The sequence below is a fragment of the Abramis brama genome (genome assembly GCF_963993115.1).
Source record: "Abramis brama genome assembly, chromosome: 9".
Lineage (NCBI taxonomy): Eukaryota > Metazoa > Chordata > Actinopteri > Cypriniformes > Leuciscidae > Abramis > Abramis brama.
In genome coordinates, this window is record NC_139971.1 from 37,913,890 (window position 1) to 37,930,643 (window position 16,754).

Consider the following 16,754-nt stretch of genomic DNA (forward strand, 5'->3'; position numbering starts at 1 on the left):
ATGTGTTCAGTCTATAGGCGCGTATTGTCTTTTTTACAAAGTGGCATCGCCAACTACTGGCCTGGCAGCATATTACAGCATTTTTGTCATTTTTGCAGATTCATGTGAACAGGGATCGTTTTCACGACGTTGTGGTCTGGAAGGGAACATTGTCATTCTCTGAAGGAAAGCCGAGTGTCATTTTATTTGCTTATTAATATCTTGTTTCCTAAACAGATGCAGGAGCGAGCCGGTAGTCTCTTCAAATCTAATCTTGTTTTAATTATCCTAAAGCAGCAAAAGCATAGATGAAAGGGAGGCCGGATATCCATTAACAGGTCAAGCTTGAAATCTTCTCTAAGGATGCTGCCTGTCGACAGAGAACTAGAGGCAACCCCATCATGGTATCACACATTCTGCTTCCAATCTGCCTATAGAAAAAGAAGCATATTGTTAGGAAAAGGAGCATGTGTGCATGTCGAAACACAGCTATGGAACACTCTGCATACAGCAATCTCAATATCACAAAAGGATGAGTCATATGTATTATAATATCCCCTGTGATGTCTCCTCAAAACAAGCTTGATCCACACACAAACACGACGAAATATAATGACATGCCTTGGTTTCTTTTATCTGTGTTCTTATGAACTTTCTCATCTGTTTTCATATGATTTGGTGACAGACCTGCATGATTTAGCCTATCCATATTGTGCAAGAACATCAACACATTTAATGTCAATAGTAGAAGCGGGTGCACGAGAAACATATTTTTATGCTTCTTGCTATTTTCTGCCTGGCATCTGATATAGAAACATTTTTACATAGCATTGATTTGTGTTGCAGGGTGTGCACAACAGATGGATGTGGATGCGGGCCAAGAGCATGAATTCAGTGCTAGTAATGCAGATGGTACATTGTTAATTTGAAAGGAGCATGTAAACACATAAGACACAATAAGCAGGGCTGTCATATATGTTGCACTTACTACGAATTGTTTTTTGATACAATGGTGTGGCCTGTGCTACAAAAATGTCAACCTCTGTATCACCAGTGCTATGTGGAAAAAAATGTTAACGTAAAGGCCTGATAAGAGTGCTGTAATTTGATTTTCAGATTTAGATTTGCACCCTTTTGTACTTGCATGTATGCAGATTCTATAGGGATACTAGAATGGTTGTAGGAAAAACAGACAGTCATTTCCACTCAACCTCATTCGAATAGGTTAATGCATGTTTCTGAGGGAGACCTAATGGCTACAAGTGCATGCTTAATGACTCATCGTGAGGTGATATGTTTCATATAAGGGCCCTTGAATTGCAGCTTTGTTTGTATTGAGGATTTTAAATCAGAGGATATACAAGATAGAAGGAACGGGTGGATTATTTAGATCAGAGTACTAGCTTTCTCTGGATATTCACAGGTTGGTGCCAGTTCCAACGTGAAAGCCAACTCTTATGATACAACTTATGCCTTTTATTCTGCAATTTTCATTTGAGAGATATGTTTCAAATGCCTGCAATGTGGATTCAGCCAACTTAAATGAGATTCCAAATCATATGAATATGTTCAGTCCACTGCAAATGATACTGAGAACAAGTGTGCATTCACTGTAAAAAGAATACTGTGAAATTTACAGCAACTTGCTGGCAGCAATTAGCAAGTAAGTTGCTGTAGTTCATTTCACAGTACGCTTACTGTAAACTTAATCACAGTAACTTTAAAAAATACTGTAAACTTTTTTACAGTAATAATCACAGTACTGTGTTTCATCACCCCACATATTTTACTACTGTAATAGGGATTACTGCATTAATTTTGTGTGCTGTAAAATGAAGACACTGTTTTTGTCACAAAAATGCCATTTATTGACAACTTTTCACAATTTAAATTTCGAAATTCATAAAATAAAAATAGCATAGTAAAAAAACATTTTTTTTTTTTCAATTAGAAGGTATAAAAGACAAATTAAATGATTTAAAAACAGCAGGATTTTGAACAATAGAATTTGGTCCCTGAATGTTGTTTTCTCCCAGAACTTTATTTTTCCTTAAAAAACAGGGCCTGAACTAGTCAACATCATAGGCTGGAGTCTTTTACCCGGCCTGAACTAGTCAACATCATGGGCTGGAGTCTTTTACCCGGCCTGAACTAGTCAACATCATGGGCTGGAGTCTTTTACCCGGCCTGAACTAGTCAACATCATGGGCTGGAGTCTTTTACCCGGCCTGAACTAGTCAACATCATGGGCTGGAGTCTTTTACCCGGCCTGAACTAGTCAACATCATGGGCTGGAGTCTTTTACCCGGCCTGAACTAGTCAACATCATGGGCTGGAGTCTTTTACCCGGCCTGAACTAGTCAACATCATGGGCTGGAGACTTCTACCCGGCCTGAACTAGTCAACATCATGGGCTGGAGTCTTTTACCCGGCCTGAACTAGTCAACATCATGGGCTGGAGACTTCTACCCGGCCTGAACTAGTCAACATCATGGGCTGGAGTCTTTTACCCGGCCTGAACTAGTCAACATCATGGGCTGGAGTCTTTTACCCGGCCTGAACTAGTCAACATCATGGGCTGGAGACTTCTACCCGGCCTGAACTAGTCAACATCATGGGCTGGAGTCTTCTACCCTGCAGTGGAAGAAATTAATTATTAATGGAAAAGTTTATAAGCAAGACAGATGGGTTGATGACAATATATATAAAAGTTTGATTGGATCATTTAATTAAGCCAATCAACATGTAATACAATGTCCACTTCTCTATAAACCAAAACTAGGGTTGCAAATTATCGATTAATTCATTAATCATTAGTTGATAGACCTTATCGATCGATTAACGATTAACTGATAAGCGGCTATTTTCCTGAGAATGTAAATTTCTCACGGTATCAATAGTGTCTTTAACATAAAAAGCAAAATATTGCTTATATACTGAATAAAAATGCATGTTATATTGCTCAACTGATGTTTTATTGTAACAGTTGGGATACGGTACAGATAATGGCATTTATGTAGTTTAACAAAATAAATTATGCACAGAAAATTAAAATACATAAAAAAAATTATTGTAAAAAAAAATGGCATCACAATAAGTGTATGTGATTGTCACTAACATTTTAGTAACTAAACTGAATTTTATTAGGTTTAGTGACAACATGTTACAATGTTTACATGGTACAATATCTGGTAAGCTACGATTTTTTATTATTTCAATTCAATTATTGTGATTTTATTTAATATTGACTCATTTGGATAAATATTAGGTAGGCTACACACAAGATAGGCCTTAATTTTTCTCAAGAAAAAAACCCCAACTCACCTAATGCTGTAAACATACAGAAAGCCCTATCAGCTGGTAGTAGGCTATTATTTAAAGGTATAGCAGAGGATCTTTCCGAATTTTAGATAAGACCCGCCCTCTCCACTTTTTGAAAAGTTTGATTGATTCACCAGAATGATTGACAATTAGGAGGACCAATAGTATAGGTCACCCACCCGGAAGTAAAAAATCCTCCGCTATACCTATAAGGTTAAAAATAATTAAATATAATGCGTTTTTTTTTTTATAATAACAACTTTATTTAATGATATAAGTAAAAATATAATAAATATGTAATATAGAACACATATTTAGCTAAAGTTTTTGACAAGATGTATATGTTTTCGTAAAAGCCTTGAATTATTGTGATAGCTACTCCATGCTTTTTCTATTTTAGATACACAGCACAACACGCAGCCCCTGGTAAAAAGCGCTGATAACCCAATTTCTAAATTACAATTTTTTAAATGTTCCTTTACCTGGGGTTAAAAGTGGGATTTAGAATGACAATAACTCAGAGTATTCAAGTTAACAATTAACAGTCTCACCTGGTATTAGTTGTTCTTCCAGTCATACTCAATGAAGTCCCTGATGAACGATGCCACGTGTGGATTGAGGGACTCGTTTTTTCTTTGGACCACCTTCCCAGTTCTTCTGCTAATCTGGACCTTCGAATTGCACTTGCTGTGCTCCGGATTTATCCTGATGAAGAATCTGTAAATAAAAACATCATGCATTACTCTATCCAAGAAAAAAAAAAAAAAACCTGTCATAAGAATGTGAACGGCCTCTGGCGAGCTACCTCAAATCAGGCCATGAGCTATTGGTAGCACGCAAGCGACGTGTTGGAGACCCCTGCTCTAGAGCTCCGCTTTGTAGGCTACAACTCGATACTTTTTTGCTACTTTGTAATAACTTTCTGCGGCCAGCATTTCTGGAAATGAACGAGGGTAAAACCTTTTTAAGACCTGACTAAATTAAATTTAAGACTGCGGATGACAATCTGGCCGGTTTTTAAGTGGTTTTAAGGACTTAAATTTAAAGTTCAGAATTTTTTACTTTTTAAGACCCCGCGGGGAACCCTGATAGAGGGACTTGCTGCAGCATTGGAGTGTACTACAGATTACAGTGAGCACATTTATAGAAGTGTGAAGAGTAGAGATGGGAACTTTGAGTAATTTAGAAGTCAAGTACTCTAAAAACCAAGTACTTTAGTATTAAAGTTAAGAAAAGAAAATGTGATGTCCATGAAATTTTGACTGTAGACTAGCTGTGCTTACTTTTCTACCATTTGCATGGTGAGTTAAAATAAAAGTTTGATGTTTAACAATTACACAACAGTCCATATAAACCAAATAAACACTTTGAGAAGTATTTTACTAGTCGGGTAGGTGGTTAAAGAATGAGTACTCAAATATTTGTTCCCATTCCTAGTCAAAAATATATCAACAACAAATAAGTGCTTACCTCTGGATAAATTCTAATGTAGTGGCTGCCTCCTCAGGATATTCCATGTTAAATACATAGTATGATGCAAAAAGGACAGCAAGAGCAGAAGTGAATTCGGAACAGTCACTCAGTTGGAGGACAACTCTGCCCTCGATGGAAAGCATCCACTTTTTTGCCCCCAGAATGGACTCTCCTGAAAAAATTAAGTTGACATTGCACATCATTCAATCTGATATGGTTTACTGTTTGGCAAAAAAACTTTGCTACACAGATCACTTTCATAACATCCTCTAATGAACAGCCAGGTAGTGTGCCTGCACATGTATGCACAGTGTAGAATTTGTAGACTATCTCGTATAGTGTGCCATAGTGGGCGACAACCTACGTCACGTCTGCGATGCTTCACGACATCACGACAGAAAGACTAGAATGTTTTATTTTTTAACGGTCCTCCACAATGGGTTGAGTATGTGCGCGAGTGAGTGAGTGAGAGTGCGAGCAACAGTGAGTGTGTGTGTGTGTGTGTGTGTGTGTGTGTGTGTGTGTGCGCGAGTGAGTGAGAGTGCGAGCAACAGTGAGTGTGTGTGCGCGAGTGAGTGAGAGTGCCAGCAACAGTGTGTGTGTGTGTGTGTGTGTGTGTGCGCGAGTGAGTGAGAGTGCGAGCAACAGTGAGTGTGTGTGCGCGCCAGTGAGCGAGTGTGTGTGAGCGTGAGTGAGCGAGGGACAGTGAGTGTGTGTGCGCGAGTGTGTGCGTGCAATTGAGTAAGTGAGCGAGGGACAGTGAGTGTGTGTGTGCGAGTGTGTGTGTGCGAGTGTGTGTGTGTGCGAGTGAGTGAGAGTGCGAGCAACAGTGAGTGTGTGTGCGCGCCAGTGAGCGAGTGTGTGTGAGCGTGAGTGAGCGAGGGACAGTGAGTGTGTGTGAGCGAGGGACAGTGAGTGTGCGGGAGTGTGTGTGTGTGCAAGTGAGTAAGTGAGCGAGGAACAGTGAGTGTGTGTGTGCGAGTGTTTGCGTGCTCGAGTGAGTGTGTGTGTGTGTGTGTGTGTGTGCGAGTGAGTGAGAGTGCGAGCAACAGTGAGTGTGAGTGTGTGTGCGCGTCAGTGAGCGAGTGTGTGTGAGCGTGAGTGAGCGAGGGACAGTGAGTGTGTGTGCGCGAGTGTGTGTGTGTGCAAGTGAGTAAGTGAGCGAGGGACAGTGAGTGTGTGTGTGCGAGTGTGTGCATGCTCGAGTGAGTGTGTGTGTGTGTGTGTGTGCGAGTGAGTGAGAGTGCGAGCAACAGTGAGTGTGTGTGCGCGTCAGTGAGCGAGTGTGTGTGAGCGTGAGTGAGCGAGGGACAGTGAGTGTGTGTGAGCGAGGGACAGTGAGTGTGCGGGAGTGTGTGTGTGTGCAAGTGAGTAAGTGAGCGAGGAACAGTGAGTGTGTGTGTGCGAGTGTGTGCGTGCTCGAGTGAGTGAGTGTGTGTGTGTGTGCGCAAGTGAGTGAGTGCTAGTGAGTGAGCGAGGGACAGTGTGTGTGTGTGCGCGCCAGTGAGCGAGTGTGTGTGAGCACGAGTGAGCGAGGGACAGTGAGTGTGTGCTCGAGTGTGTGTGTGTGTGCAAGTGAGTAAGTGAGCGAGGGACAGTGAGTGTGTGTGTGCGAGTGTGTGCATGCTCGAGTGAGTGTGTGTGTGTGTGTGTGTGTGTGTGCGAGAGTGAGCACAAGTAAGTGAGTGAGTGTATGTGTGTGCACGAATGAGTGAGCGCTAGTGAGTGAGCGAGGGACAGTGTGTGTGTGTGTGCGTGCGTGCGCGCGCGAGTGAGTGAGTGCGAGCAACAGTGAGTGTGTGTGCGCGCCAGTGAGCGAGTGTGTGTGAGCGTGAGTGAGCGAGGGACAGTGAGTGTGTGTGTGTGCAAGTGAGTAAGTGAGCGAGGGACAGTGAGTGTGTGTGTGTGCGCGAGTGTGTGCGTGCTCGAGTGAGTGTGTGTGTGCGCGAGTGAGTGTGTGTGCGCGAGTGAGTGAGCGCAAGTAAGTGAGTGAGTGTATGTGTGTGCACGAGTGAGTGAGCGCTAGTGAGTGAGCGAGGGACAGTGTGTGTGTGTGCGCGCGAGTGAGTGAGAGTGCGAGCAACAGTGAGTGTGTGTGCGCGCCAGTGAGCGAGGGACAGTGAGTGTGTGTGAGCGAGGGACAGTGAGTGTGCGGGAGTGTGTGTGTGTGTGTGTGCAAGTGAGTAAGTGAGCGAGGAACAGTGAGTGTGTGTGTGCAAGTGTGTGCGTGCTCGAGTGAGTGAGTGTGTGTGCGCGCGCGCGAGTGAGTGAGCGCAAGTAAGTGAGTGAGTGTATGTGTGTGTGCACGAGTGAGTGAGCGCTAGTGAGTGAGCGAGGGACAGTGTGTGTGTGCGCGCGAGTGAGTGAGAGTGCGAGCAACAGTGAGTGTGTGTGCGCGCCAGTGAGCGAGGGACAGTGAGTGTGTGTGAGCGTGAGTGAGCGAAGGACAGTGAGTGTGTGTGCGCGAGTGTGTGTGTGCAAGTGAGTAAGTGAGCGAGGGACAGTGAGTGTGTGTGTGTGAGTGAGTGCAAGTAAGTGAGCGAGGGACAGTGAGTGTGTGTGTGCGAGTGTGTGCGTGCTCAAGTGTGTCCGTGCTCGAGTGAGTGTGTGTGCGCGAGTGAGTGAGCGGAAGTAAGTGAGTGAGAGTGCGAGCAACAGTGAGTGTGTGTGCGCGCCAGTGAGCGAGTGTGTGTGAGCGTGAGTGAGCGAGGGACAGTGAGTGTGTGTGCGCGAGTGTGTGTGTGCAAGTGAGTAAGTGAGCGAGGGACAGTGAGTGTGTGTGTGTGTGTGTGTGAGTGAGTGCAAGTAAGTGAGCGAGGGACAGTGAGTGTGTGTGTGCGCGCCAGTGAGCGAGTGTGTGTGCGCGAGTGTGTGTGTGTGTGTGTGTGTGCGAGAGTGAGCACAAGTAAGTGAGTGAGTGTATGTGTGTGTGCGCACGAATGAGTGAGCGCTAGTGAGTGAGCGAGGGACAGTGTGTGTGTGTGTGTGTGTGTGTGTACGCGCGCGAGTGAGAGTGCGAGTGTGCGCGCGCGAGTGAGAGTGCGAGTGTGCGCGCAAGTGAGCGAGTGTGTGTGAGCGAGGGACAGTGAGTTTGTGTGCGCGAGTGTGTGTGTGCAAGTGAGTAAGTGAGCGAGGGACAGTGAGTGTGTGTGTGTGCGCGAGTGTGTGCGTGCTCGAGTGAGTGTGTGTGTGCGCGAGTGAGTGAGTGTGTGTGTGTGTGTGTGCGCGAGTGAGTGAGCGCAAGTAAGTGAGTGAGTGTATGTGTGTGCACGAGTGAGTGAGTGTGTGCGTGCTCGAGTGAGTGAGTGTGTGTGTGTGCGCGAGTGAGTGAGCGCAAGTAAGTGAGTGAGTGTATGTGTGTGCACGAGTGAGTGAGTGTGTGCGTGCTCGAGTGAGTGAGTGTGTGTGTGTGTGTGTGTGTGCGCGAGTGAGTGAGCGCAAGTAAGTGAGTGAGTGTATGTGTGCACGAGTGAGTGAGTGCGTGCGTGCTCGAGTGAGTGAGTGTGTGTGTGTGTGTGCGCGAGTGAGTGAGCGCAAGTAAGTGAGTGAGTGTATGTGTGTGCACGAGTGAGTGAGTGTGTGCGTGCTCGAGTGAGTGAGTGTGTGTGTGTGTGTGTGCGCGAGTGAGTGAGCGCAAGTAAGTGAGTGAGTGTATGTGTGTGCACGAGTGAGTGTGTGTGCGTGCTCGAGTGAGTGAGTGTGTGTGTGTGTGTGTGCGCGAGTGAGTGAGCGCAAGTAAGTGAGTGAGTGTATGTGTGTGCACGAGTGAGTGAGCGCTAGTGAGTGAGCGAGGGACAGTGAGTGTGTGTGTGTGTGTGTGTGTGTGTGTGTGTGGGATCTTACCGAGCATGATGAGCCTTGGAGTGCTTGGCAGGGAAATCTGGGCCTCAATGTCTGCTTGGGTGGAAGTTTCCTGTAACACAAAATAAACAGAAAAAACACTTTTAGAAATCACAAGTACAATATTCATAAGAGAAAGTGTGTGGCAATACTGTACAAAAAATACTTGCATCAGCCAAGAGGAAAACAGCTTCTTCCTTTTCTTTGAAGTAAGCAATCATGACTACAATTGCAGAAAGTCCAGGATCCATGTCTTCCATCTGTCTCTCGATGCCATGAAGGACTGCCTTCACTTCCTTGTTCCATTTCAAAAGTTGACTATTGAAATATTGTAGCACTCTTTTCCCTTTGCCAGCAAGTGATTCTCGTAGTCTTGATTCCAGCTCAATTCCTGTCAATGTGCAGAAGTGCTGTAGTAAAAACTTCTGGATGAAGAGAAATGGCCACTCATTCTGTAAATCTGACAGGGTTGGTGAAGGAGTTGCATTAATGTCACGACGCTGTTGCTCATACAGTAATGTCATGAGATCATTGACTCGCTTCTGGTCTGCACCTCTTTGTCCCTCCTTGGAATAAATAGTCATTAACTCTATTTTCTTCTCATAGAGAGACTCTCTATTTTCACCTTCAGGCAGCTGTGATGGCTGCCATTTGACACAGCCGTAGCTATCAGTTTTGGCACACTTTCTTGATGGTCCAGGCAGGTCTTCATCCACGGCAGGGACCATTCGTTTTGGTTTTCGAAGTCGTGTTAGGGTATTGTCTCTGTTTAAAAAATCGATCCTTATCCTCAGTTGTTTGCTTAAAGTGTAATATCCATTGCCAAGCTGTTCTCCCTCTTCTGTTCGGTCTTCAAAAGACTCAGGATATTTATCCACAATGCTCTTAGCCAGTTCAGCACACTGCCTGAATGGGGGGTTCAAGCAAACCTGTCTTATTGCTTCTGCAATGACTCTCACCATATGCCGTCTATCTGCAGCTTTTGGTCGTTTCCTCTGTGCAAGACACCTTCTCAAGCTTTCATGTGTTTTCTCCCACGGCACAGAAAATGTTGAAACCCAAGTGCTATTCTGCACAGAAACATGGCTTGAAGGTTCCAATACAAGCTCTGAATTGGGTGAGGTTTCAGGATAAGGTACAGGTGTTAAAGTCAAAAAATAGTCAGGTTCAGCAGAAGTTTCCATGGTACAGTCATGTTGCTGCGTGTTGTGCTGTGTATCTAAAATAGAAAAAGCATGGAGTAGCTATCACAATAATTCAAGGCTTTTACGAAAACATATACATCTTGTCAAAAACTTTTTACATAGCTGTATCTAATAAATGTGTATAGTCAATATTGTATGACTGCTGGTTTTGGAATTCATATGCATTGTATTTTTTAAACGGATTTCATTATTTAACTGAAATTATTAAAGTAATAACAAATCACTTAATGTGTTTAATTTAGGCTTTTATTCACATAAAAACATTGATCACCAAACATGGAGCATGAAGGTTTGTTCTCATGCATCAAGCAAGTACAGTTGAGCTTATGTTTACAAATTTTGAGTGCTGTATGTTCATTAGTTAACGTTTATAGGTGAATAAAATTCTAAATTAAATCCGTTAACTATAAAGCCAGTGTGTCTCCTCAGAATACTTAAATTGAACTACCCCATATATCTGGATTTATTTTAAGTTTTGAAGCATGAAGCTTTATAAGTTTTGGGTAAGCAGAATTTCAATGAAGGAACAGAAAATTTTAAATATCTTCATTTTGTGTTCTAAATATGAACAAACTACTTATGGGTTTGGAACGACATGAGTGAGTAATTGATGACAATTTAAATTTTTTGGTGAAATATAATTTTAATACTACAATTTACCTCTTCTTTTGAAGGCATGCAGTAGTTTCCTGCAGTCCACTGGTGTCAGGAGGTGTTTCAAATCATCTTCTTTTATGAATTCCATGTCATCAGCTGTCCTAACCCCAATGCTTGACAAATGTTGTAGAATCTTTTCCAGTGACTCATTTTCCAGATAGGAGAGGACACTTTTAATGCTGGCTTCCATTATACTTCACCTGAAAAAACAGAATGATGAAGCACAAAAACATCAAGGTGATCAAAGTTGTAAACTGGAAGTGGGTAATAATCAGCAAGGGTGTCCACACTAACGCAAACATAATGTTTCTGTGTGTCATGCTGCAAGATGTGAACACCAAGATCCAAGGCTGGCACTGATTGAGACTTTTCACAAACAAAATGAACCTTCTCCTCACTGACCAGAAGAACAACAATCCTACCAAGCTCATGACCCCTGTCATTAACATTGAGAAGTACAGCCATTCCTTTCCTGTAGGTAGTTCCCTTGTATGTGGCAGAAACTGTTTCTACTGTGTTTTGTTTCTTAATACCACTTAGTCTTACAGCTTCTTGAATGGCAACATTGTACATTTGATCATCAAATTCATTGGCTTGGCCTACTTGAAGAATGCCTGGAAAAAAGCTCCCTGAGTGTAAATAGGCCTGTAGTAATTGGTGCCTTTCTGCCAAAGTGCTACATAGGTTTTTGAAATTATGGAGCTTCCGTGCACACTGCTTAAAATATGTGTGCTTGCTTTCGAAGCGGAGTGTCCAGAGGCGAATAAGAGGGCCAAATTTAATTATAAGGTCTGGATAGTGAAGGAGGAAGTGGTGTTTTGGCTTTAATGGTCTGTCTGAAAAAATAGCTGCTCTAGATTCCAAATATTCCTCAACAAGTAGCTTCAGATAGGCTACTTGATTGGTATGGATTTTGGGAGCACAGACAAGTTCTACTATCTCCCTCAGCTTGAGGCACAACTGCCAAACTTGATCTTCAAGTGGATTCTTGATACGTTTACCAACAAGGATAGGGAGAAGACGCAACAAGCACCAGTTCTGTGCTGCACTTCCTCCCAATTTCTCTCCATCAGCTCTAATCACACAAGGTCGGTTATTAGCATCACTACCTTTGAACTTAAGTTGAGAGACCATCCTATTCAACTGCACAAATGTGAAGTGCTTCCCAATGGCCACAAGATGTTTAAGATACAGTTGAAGATCCACAGATACAATCCCTTCGAAAAGATCATGACCAAGACATGGAGGAAGTCCTGGTTGGCATACATGGAAATGCTGTAAAGAATTGAAAACTGAGTCTTTTTTTACTCCATCTACACAGTTTTCAGATCCCATAGACAACTTCGCCACACTGCTCCTGTAGTTTTCTACTGTCCTTGCTGGGCCTAGCTTAGTAGGTTCGTTTACAAATCTGTCTCTGGCTATAAGGCAGTATCTACAGAAGTTTTTGCTCTTGCTGAAATTCTCAGTAAAACCTCCAAGTGAATGCGACCCCAGGTTGTCACCTGCAATTGCAATTACTACCCCCTTCACAGTCTGGCCTGTTTCCAAAGTAATACCAGATTGCTCAATGTCTTTTAAGTCTTTCACAAGGGAGGAGAAAACTTTCTCTTGTCCAAAAAACTGATAATCAGACTCCCTGCACAGCATGACTAATTGCATTGGGTCAATGGATGACCTGTTATGTGGCAATATCTCACTCAGTGTCATATACACAGCTAGGAGCTTGTGTTTCTTTTTGCCAGATCCAAGAGGATTCACTACTTCAAATGCATCTTGATACAAGATAACAGAAACTGAAGAAGGAAACTCTTGTAAAAGGCTATTTTCTTTGAAAGTCTTACCATCTCTCACATCCTCAAGCACATTTGGATCTTCTGGCAAGTGCATTTTTGACACATTATATTGCTCTCTCACTGATGGCAGGTTCAACAGGGCTTTTAGAGTGTCTTTCACTGGGACATACTGGCAAAATCGTTCTTTACCAGAAGCATCAAAACCAAGATGAACCTGTATGGGCTCAATATAATGGAAATTGTTCTTAAAATATGTCTTCCTGGTTGCATCTGATCTGAACATGCCCTCATTATACATCTTTAATAAGTTATCTTTTGACAGACCATCTATGATATTAAAAATCCTTTCATCGGGAATGTCAAGGTTTGACAGTTCTTCACGAAGTCGAACAAACATCTGTGACATTGCATTTGTGCATAGTTCTTGAAACTCTTCTATCAGAGTGGATATTGTGGAAGCAGGTAAAAGCATCTTTGCTTGCATTCTCAAGTAAAAAAGGGCCAAATTGGTAAGAAAAACATTCCTGTCTCTCTCAACATCTCCTGAATAATTACCAACCTCAGGAAATTCTATAGTCTCAGTCATGTCATCATTTCCCATCTCAACAGCATCATCATGCATAGCTGCATCATCACTGTTTACACCTCCATCTCTACATGCTACCAAATCCTTTGCATGTTTCCTGCTTAAATGTGAGGTGAATGAGGATCTGACACTGAAGAGCTTCTGACAAGTGCTGATAGGGCAAACAATCTTTTCCCCATCCCTAATATGCATATTTAAATGCTCACAGAGACTTGAAAGATGTGAAGATTTGAAAGTGCATTCCTCAACCTGACAATTCAAATTCACACACTTCTGAGATCTAGCTGGTTTATGTTTTGAGTGATTTCGGTACATGTGTGTCTGTAACGCACAAAATGTCTTGAAATTACAAGGACATTTCGAAATCCCACATGGATACCTGAAGTTTGCACGGTTTCTGTGCACTTTAACGTGTTTGACATATCTAGGGATTGTGTCCGAAGAGAAACAACATTGTTTGCATTTGAAAAACATTGTATGCATGCTAGTTCATGTCACTTATGTACCTGGAACGATTGCTGAGGCCTTGTCTTTGCTGCAACCTGAAAGAAAAGAACCAAATGGTAAATAAAAGAAAGAGTAAGATCTCGAAAAATCTTAATACAGTGCGAGTATATTATTATGCTTTCACGAGTCATTAATAAAACTCTCGAATGAATAAAACTTTCGAATCAGCCGTCCCGCTTAAATGTCTGATTCTTTAGGCGCCAAGTTTAGCAAGCAAAAAAAAAAAAAAAACCGAGTGATTTTTCAAACGGCTTCCGCGCCAACACATACATTAATACACAATTTCAAATAAATTTTTATTCAACAAAGCTAACGTTACTCCTTAACAAACTTGAAGACGTTATAAATGTAATGTTGCCAGATAAGAACAATATTAATACATACAGTATTCTCCCACAAATCGAGAATGGCACTTCAAATTAGGCTACCAACAATGTAAGTTAGGCTAACTTTACCCTCTGCAAGCGATGAAGTTGATGAAGGTTGGGGGAGGAAATAATTTTAAAGTTATCCTTTAAAATGTCGTGTTTTAATTAAAAGTTTTGTGGCTGCGTTTTCTTTTGACTCGGCCCGCTTAAATGTCTGATTCCTCTGGCGGCAACGTTAGCAGCAGGCAAAAAAAAAAAAAAAAAAAAAAAAAAAAAACGAGTGAGATTATTCAAACGGCTAACGTTACCGCACCAACATATACATACATAATTACAAATTCATTTTATTCAACAATGCTAAACGTACTCTTTAATCAAACTGAAGACGTTATAAATGTAATGTTGCCAGATAAGAACAATATTAATACATACAGTATTCTCCCACAAGTCGAGAATGGCACTTCAAATTAGGCTACCAACAGTGTAAGTTAGGCTAACTTTACCCTCTGCAAGCGATGAAGTTGGTGAAGGTTGGGGGAGGAAATAACTTTAAAGTTATCCTTTAAAATGTCGTATTTTAATTAAGTTTTGTGGCTGCGTTTTCTTTTGACTCGGCCCGCTTAAATGTCTGATTCCTCTGGCGGCAACGTTAGCAGCAGGCAAAAAAAAAAAAAAAAACGAGTGAGATTATTCAAATAGCTAACGTTACCGCACCAACACATACATAATTACAAATTAATTTTATTCAACAATGCTAAACGTACTCTTTAATCAAACTGAAGACGTTATAAATGTAATGTTGCAGATAAGACAAATCTTTTGTAGCAGCTAACGTAATATGCTCACACATGTCGGGAATGGCGCTTCAAATTAGGCTATCAACAATCTCTTTTCTGCAATGCGATGAGGTTCAGAAAAATCATAATCCTATGAAAAATGTGTTAAGTCTTACCTCTAGCTGCGTTTTCTGTCGGGAGTCGGCTGGCTTCAGTGCTTCACGCGCACGCAGTGTCGTCGACTCGTCGGCGGTGACAGTTGACTTCAGCAAGCAAGAGAAAAATTATCCAAGTGTACGGGATCATATTTCCGGCTAGCGCACCAACAGATAACGTTACATCACAACAGATTAATTCCAATTTAATTTTTATTCATGATGACGTTATCGAATGTTGCCAGATTAGAAAATCTATCGAAATTATGCGCAAATATATATAGATTTTTTTTTTTTGGTAATAAAATGCACACAAGACACGAGTTTACTAGGAAGTGGGCCGCTCGGTACTTCTCTCTCTCTCGGTGCACTCTTAAAGTTAAACAAATAGGTAACTTAACAAGAGTAAACTGTGGAAATAAATCATCAAAGTTACCTTTCTGAAGTTAAAATTCCGATAAAAATGTGTAATCTCGTAGCTTTTCAGCTTTCCATGGCTGAAAAAAAAAAAAATCCTCTAGAAATTGCTGTATTGTGATTCACAGAAAAAATATGTTTACTGTAGAATTTACCCGCCATTGAAAATTGACCATGATGCTTTGCAGATCTACAGTAACATGCTGTATACAGATTCTACAGTAAGCTTTTGCTGATTTTACAGTAATAATGCTGTGAAAACTACAGAAATTTGTTACAGTGTTGACATAGGACGGTATCAGGAACAAGTGCACCTGTATCAATAGACCACTTCACAGGCAGTGAAGAGGAAAATTAACTTTGTCTTTGTTACACATGTAACATGTAGTTACTGTATTAACTATAAATGATGCCTTATTACATGCAACTAACTTTAAACCAAACCCTAATCTTAATCCTAACTCTATAAGTACATAGTTAATTATTATAACCAATAATCACACTGTAACACGGATACCTTAAAATAAAGTGTAACCGAACACAATAAATATTTGTAAGAATTTATTCATATTTATATTATTATAAAGATTAAGAACACGCATAATGTAAAATTAACTAAATCATAATATCTTTGTATTAAGTAATGCAGTGCTCATTTATCACTACTTTAAGCATTTCATTTGACAATATATATGGAGCACGTCTTCGGCTGTAGGCACGAGGCTGCAGGGGTAAAGACATTTTAGATGATATAATCTGACTACTTTTTAATTAGTTGTTTTGTTCAGTTCTTGGTCCGGTCTCGTCTTTGTGAAGTGGATGTGTTAACCCTTGTTTCTGCCCATCCTGTGGATTATTGAATTAAAAGACTATTTCTCTGCATTCTTTATCTTCGTATGCTCTATACAGCCACTTGTGACATCAACAACATGAAGTGCATTAAATATTACATTACGTCAGGGTTTCCCAGCCTGGGGTTCGTGAAGGAACTGCAGGGGAATTTGTGAGTTGAATATATATATATATATATATATATATATATATATACTGTATATATAAAGCAAATAATTAAATGAATTATAAATGTTTTACATTAAAATAAATCATTTTAAAATAAAATAAATTAAAATATAAATGTGTTTGAAAGAAAAAAAAAGCCTCCCAAAGACATCACAATACAAGGTTAAATGAATCATTGAGTGATCATTCAAATAATAATTAATGTGTTTGTTGGGAGTTGATTAGTTGTTGAGAAAACACTTCTTAAAAGTGAACTGATTTCTCTAAATCCAGTAAATGCTTTGTGGCTTCTCAATTTAACATGTAATTATAGCCAGCCTGAGGTGGACAAACACAACTTCATCACTTGAGTGAAAGTACAGATACTAGACTACTGGTCAAATATTACTCCGTTACAGGTAAAAGTTGTACAGACCGATTTTTACTTAAGTAAAAGTACAGAAGAACTTGTTTTTAAAAGTACTTAAGTATCAAAAGTAAAAAGTAAATGTCAATGCATTGTTTTATTTTTGTTGCATGTTATACAGTATGTAATACTTACAGTATTATGCCTCTGAAGCAACCGCAGTAATACAGTTAGTAGTATCTGTGGAATTAAGAGCTTTTAGAATGTTATAAAACCTATAGAAATTAAACAACTGAATTGACAAAAAA

At 40.9% G+C, this 16,754-nt stretch overlaps 1 protein-coding gene across 1 annotated transcript; it reads right to left on the minus strand.

The window, feature by feature from the left end:
* Positions 1-1,828: 1,828 nt before the first annotated feature.
* Positions 1,829-15,236, minus strand: LOC311089445 (uncharacterized protein). Its single transcript, XM_084124146.1, has 9 exons — positions 15,100-15,236; positions 14,685-14,822; positions 13,364-13,399; positions 10,479-10,675; positions 8,784-9,832; positions 8,617-8,686; positions 4,771-4,945; positions 3,852-4,017; positions 1,829-2,613 (listed from the first exon to the last, which is right to left on the minus strand). The coding sequence occupies exons 4-8, from the start codon at positions 10,663-10,665 to the stop codon at positions 3,858-3,860; spliced, it is 1,641 nt and encodes a 546-aa protein (XP_083980272.1). The 5' UTR covers positions 10,666-10,675; positions 13,364-13,399; positions 14,685-14,822; positions 15,100-15,236; the 3' UTR covers positions 1,829-2,613; positions 3,852-3,857.
* Between the last annotated feature and the right edge of the window lie 1,518 nt (positions 15,237-16,754).

Coding starts and splice junctions, on each gene's coding strand:
- LOC311089445 (XM_084124146.1), bottom strand. CDS start 10,665: ATGGAAGCCAGCATTAAAAGTGTCCTCTCCTATCTGGAAAATGAGTCA. Junction 9,833..10,478: donor GCATGCCTTCAAAAGAAGAG/GTAAATTGTAGT, acceptor TTTCTATTTTAG/ATACACAGCACAACACGCAG. Junction 4,018..4,770: donor ACATTAGAATTTATCCAGAG/GTAAGCACTTAT, acceptor TTTTATTTACAG/ATTCTTCATCAGGATAAATC.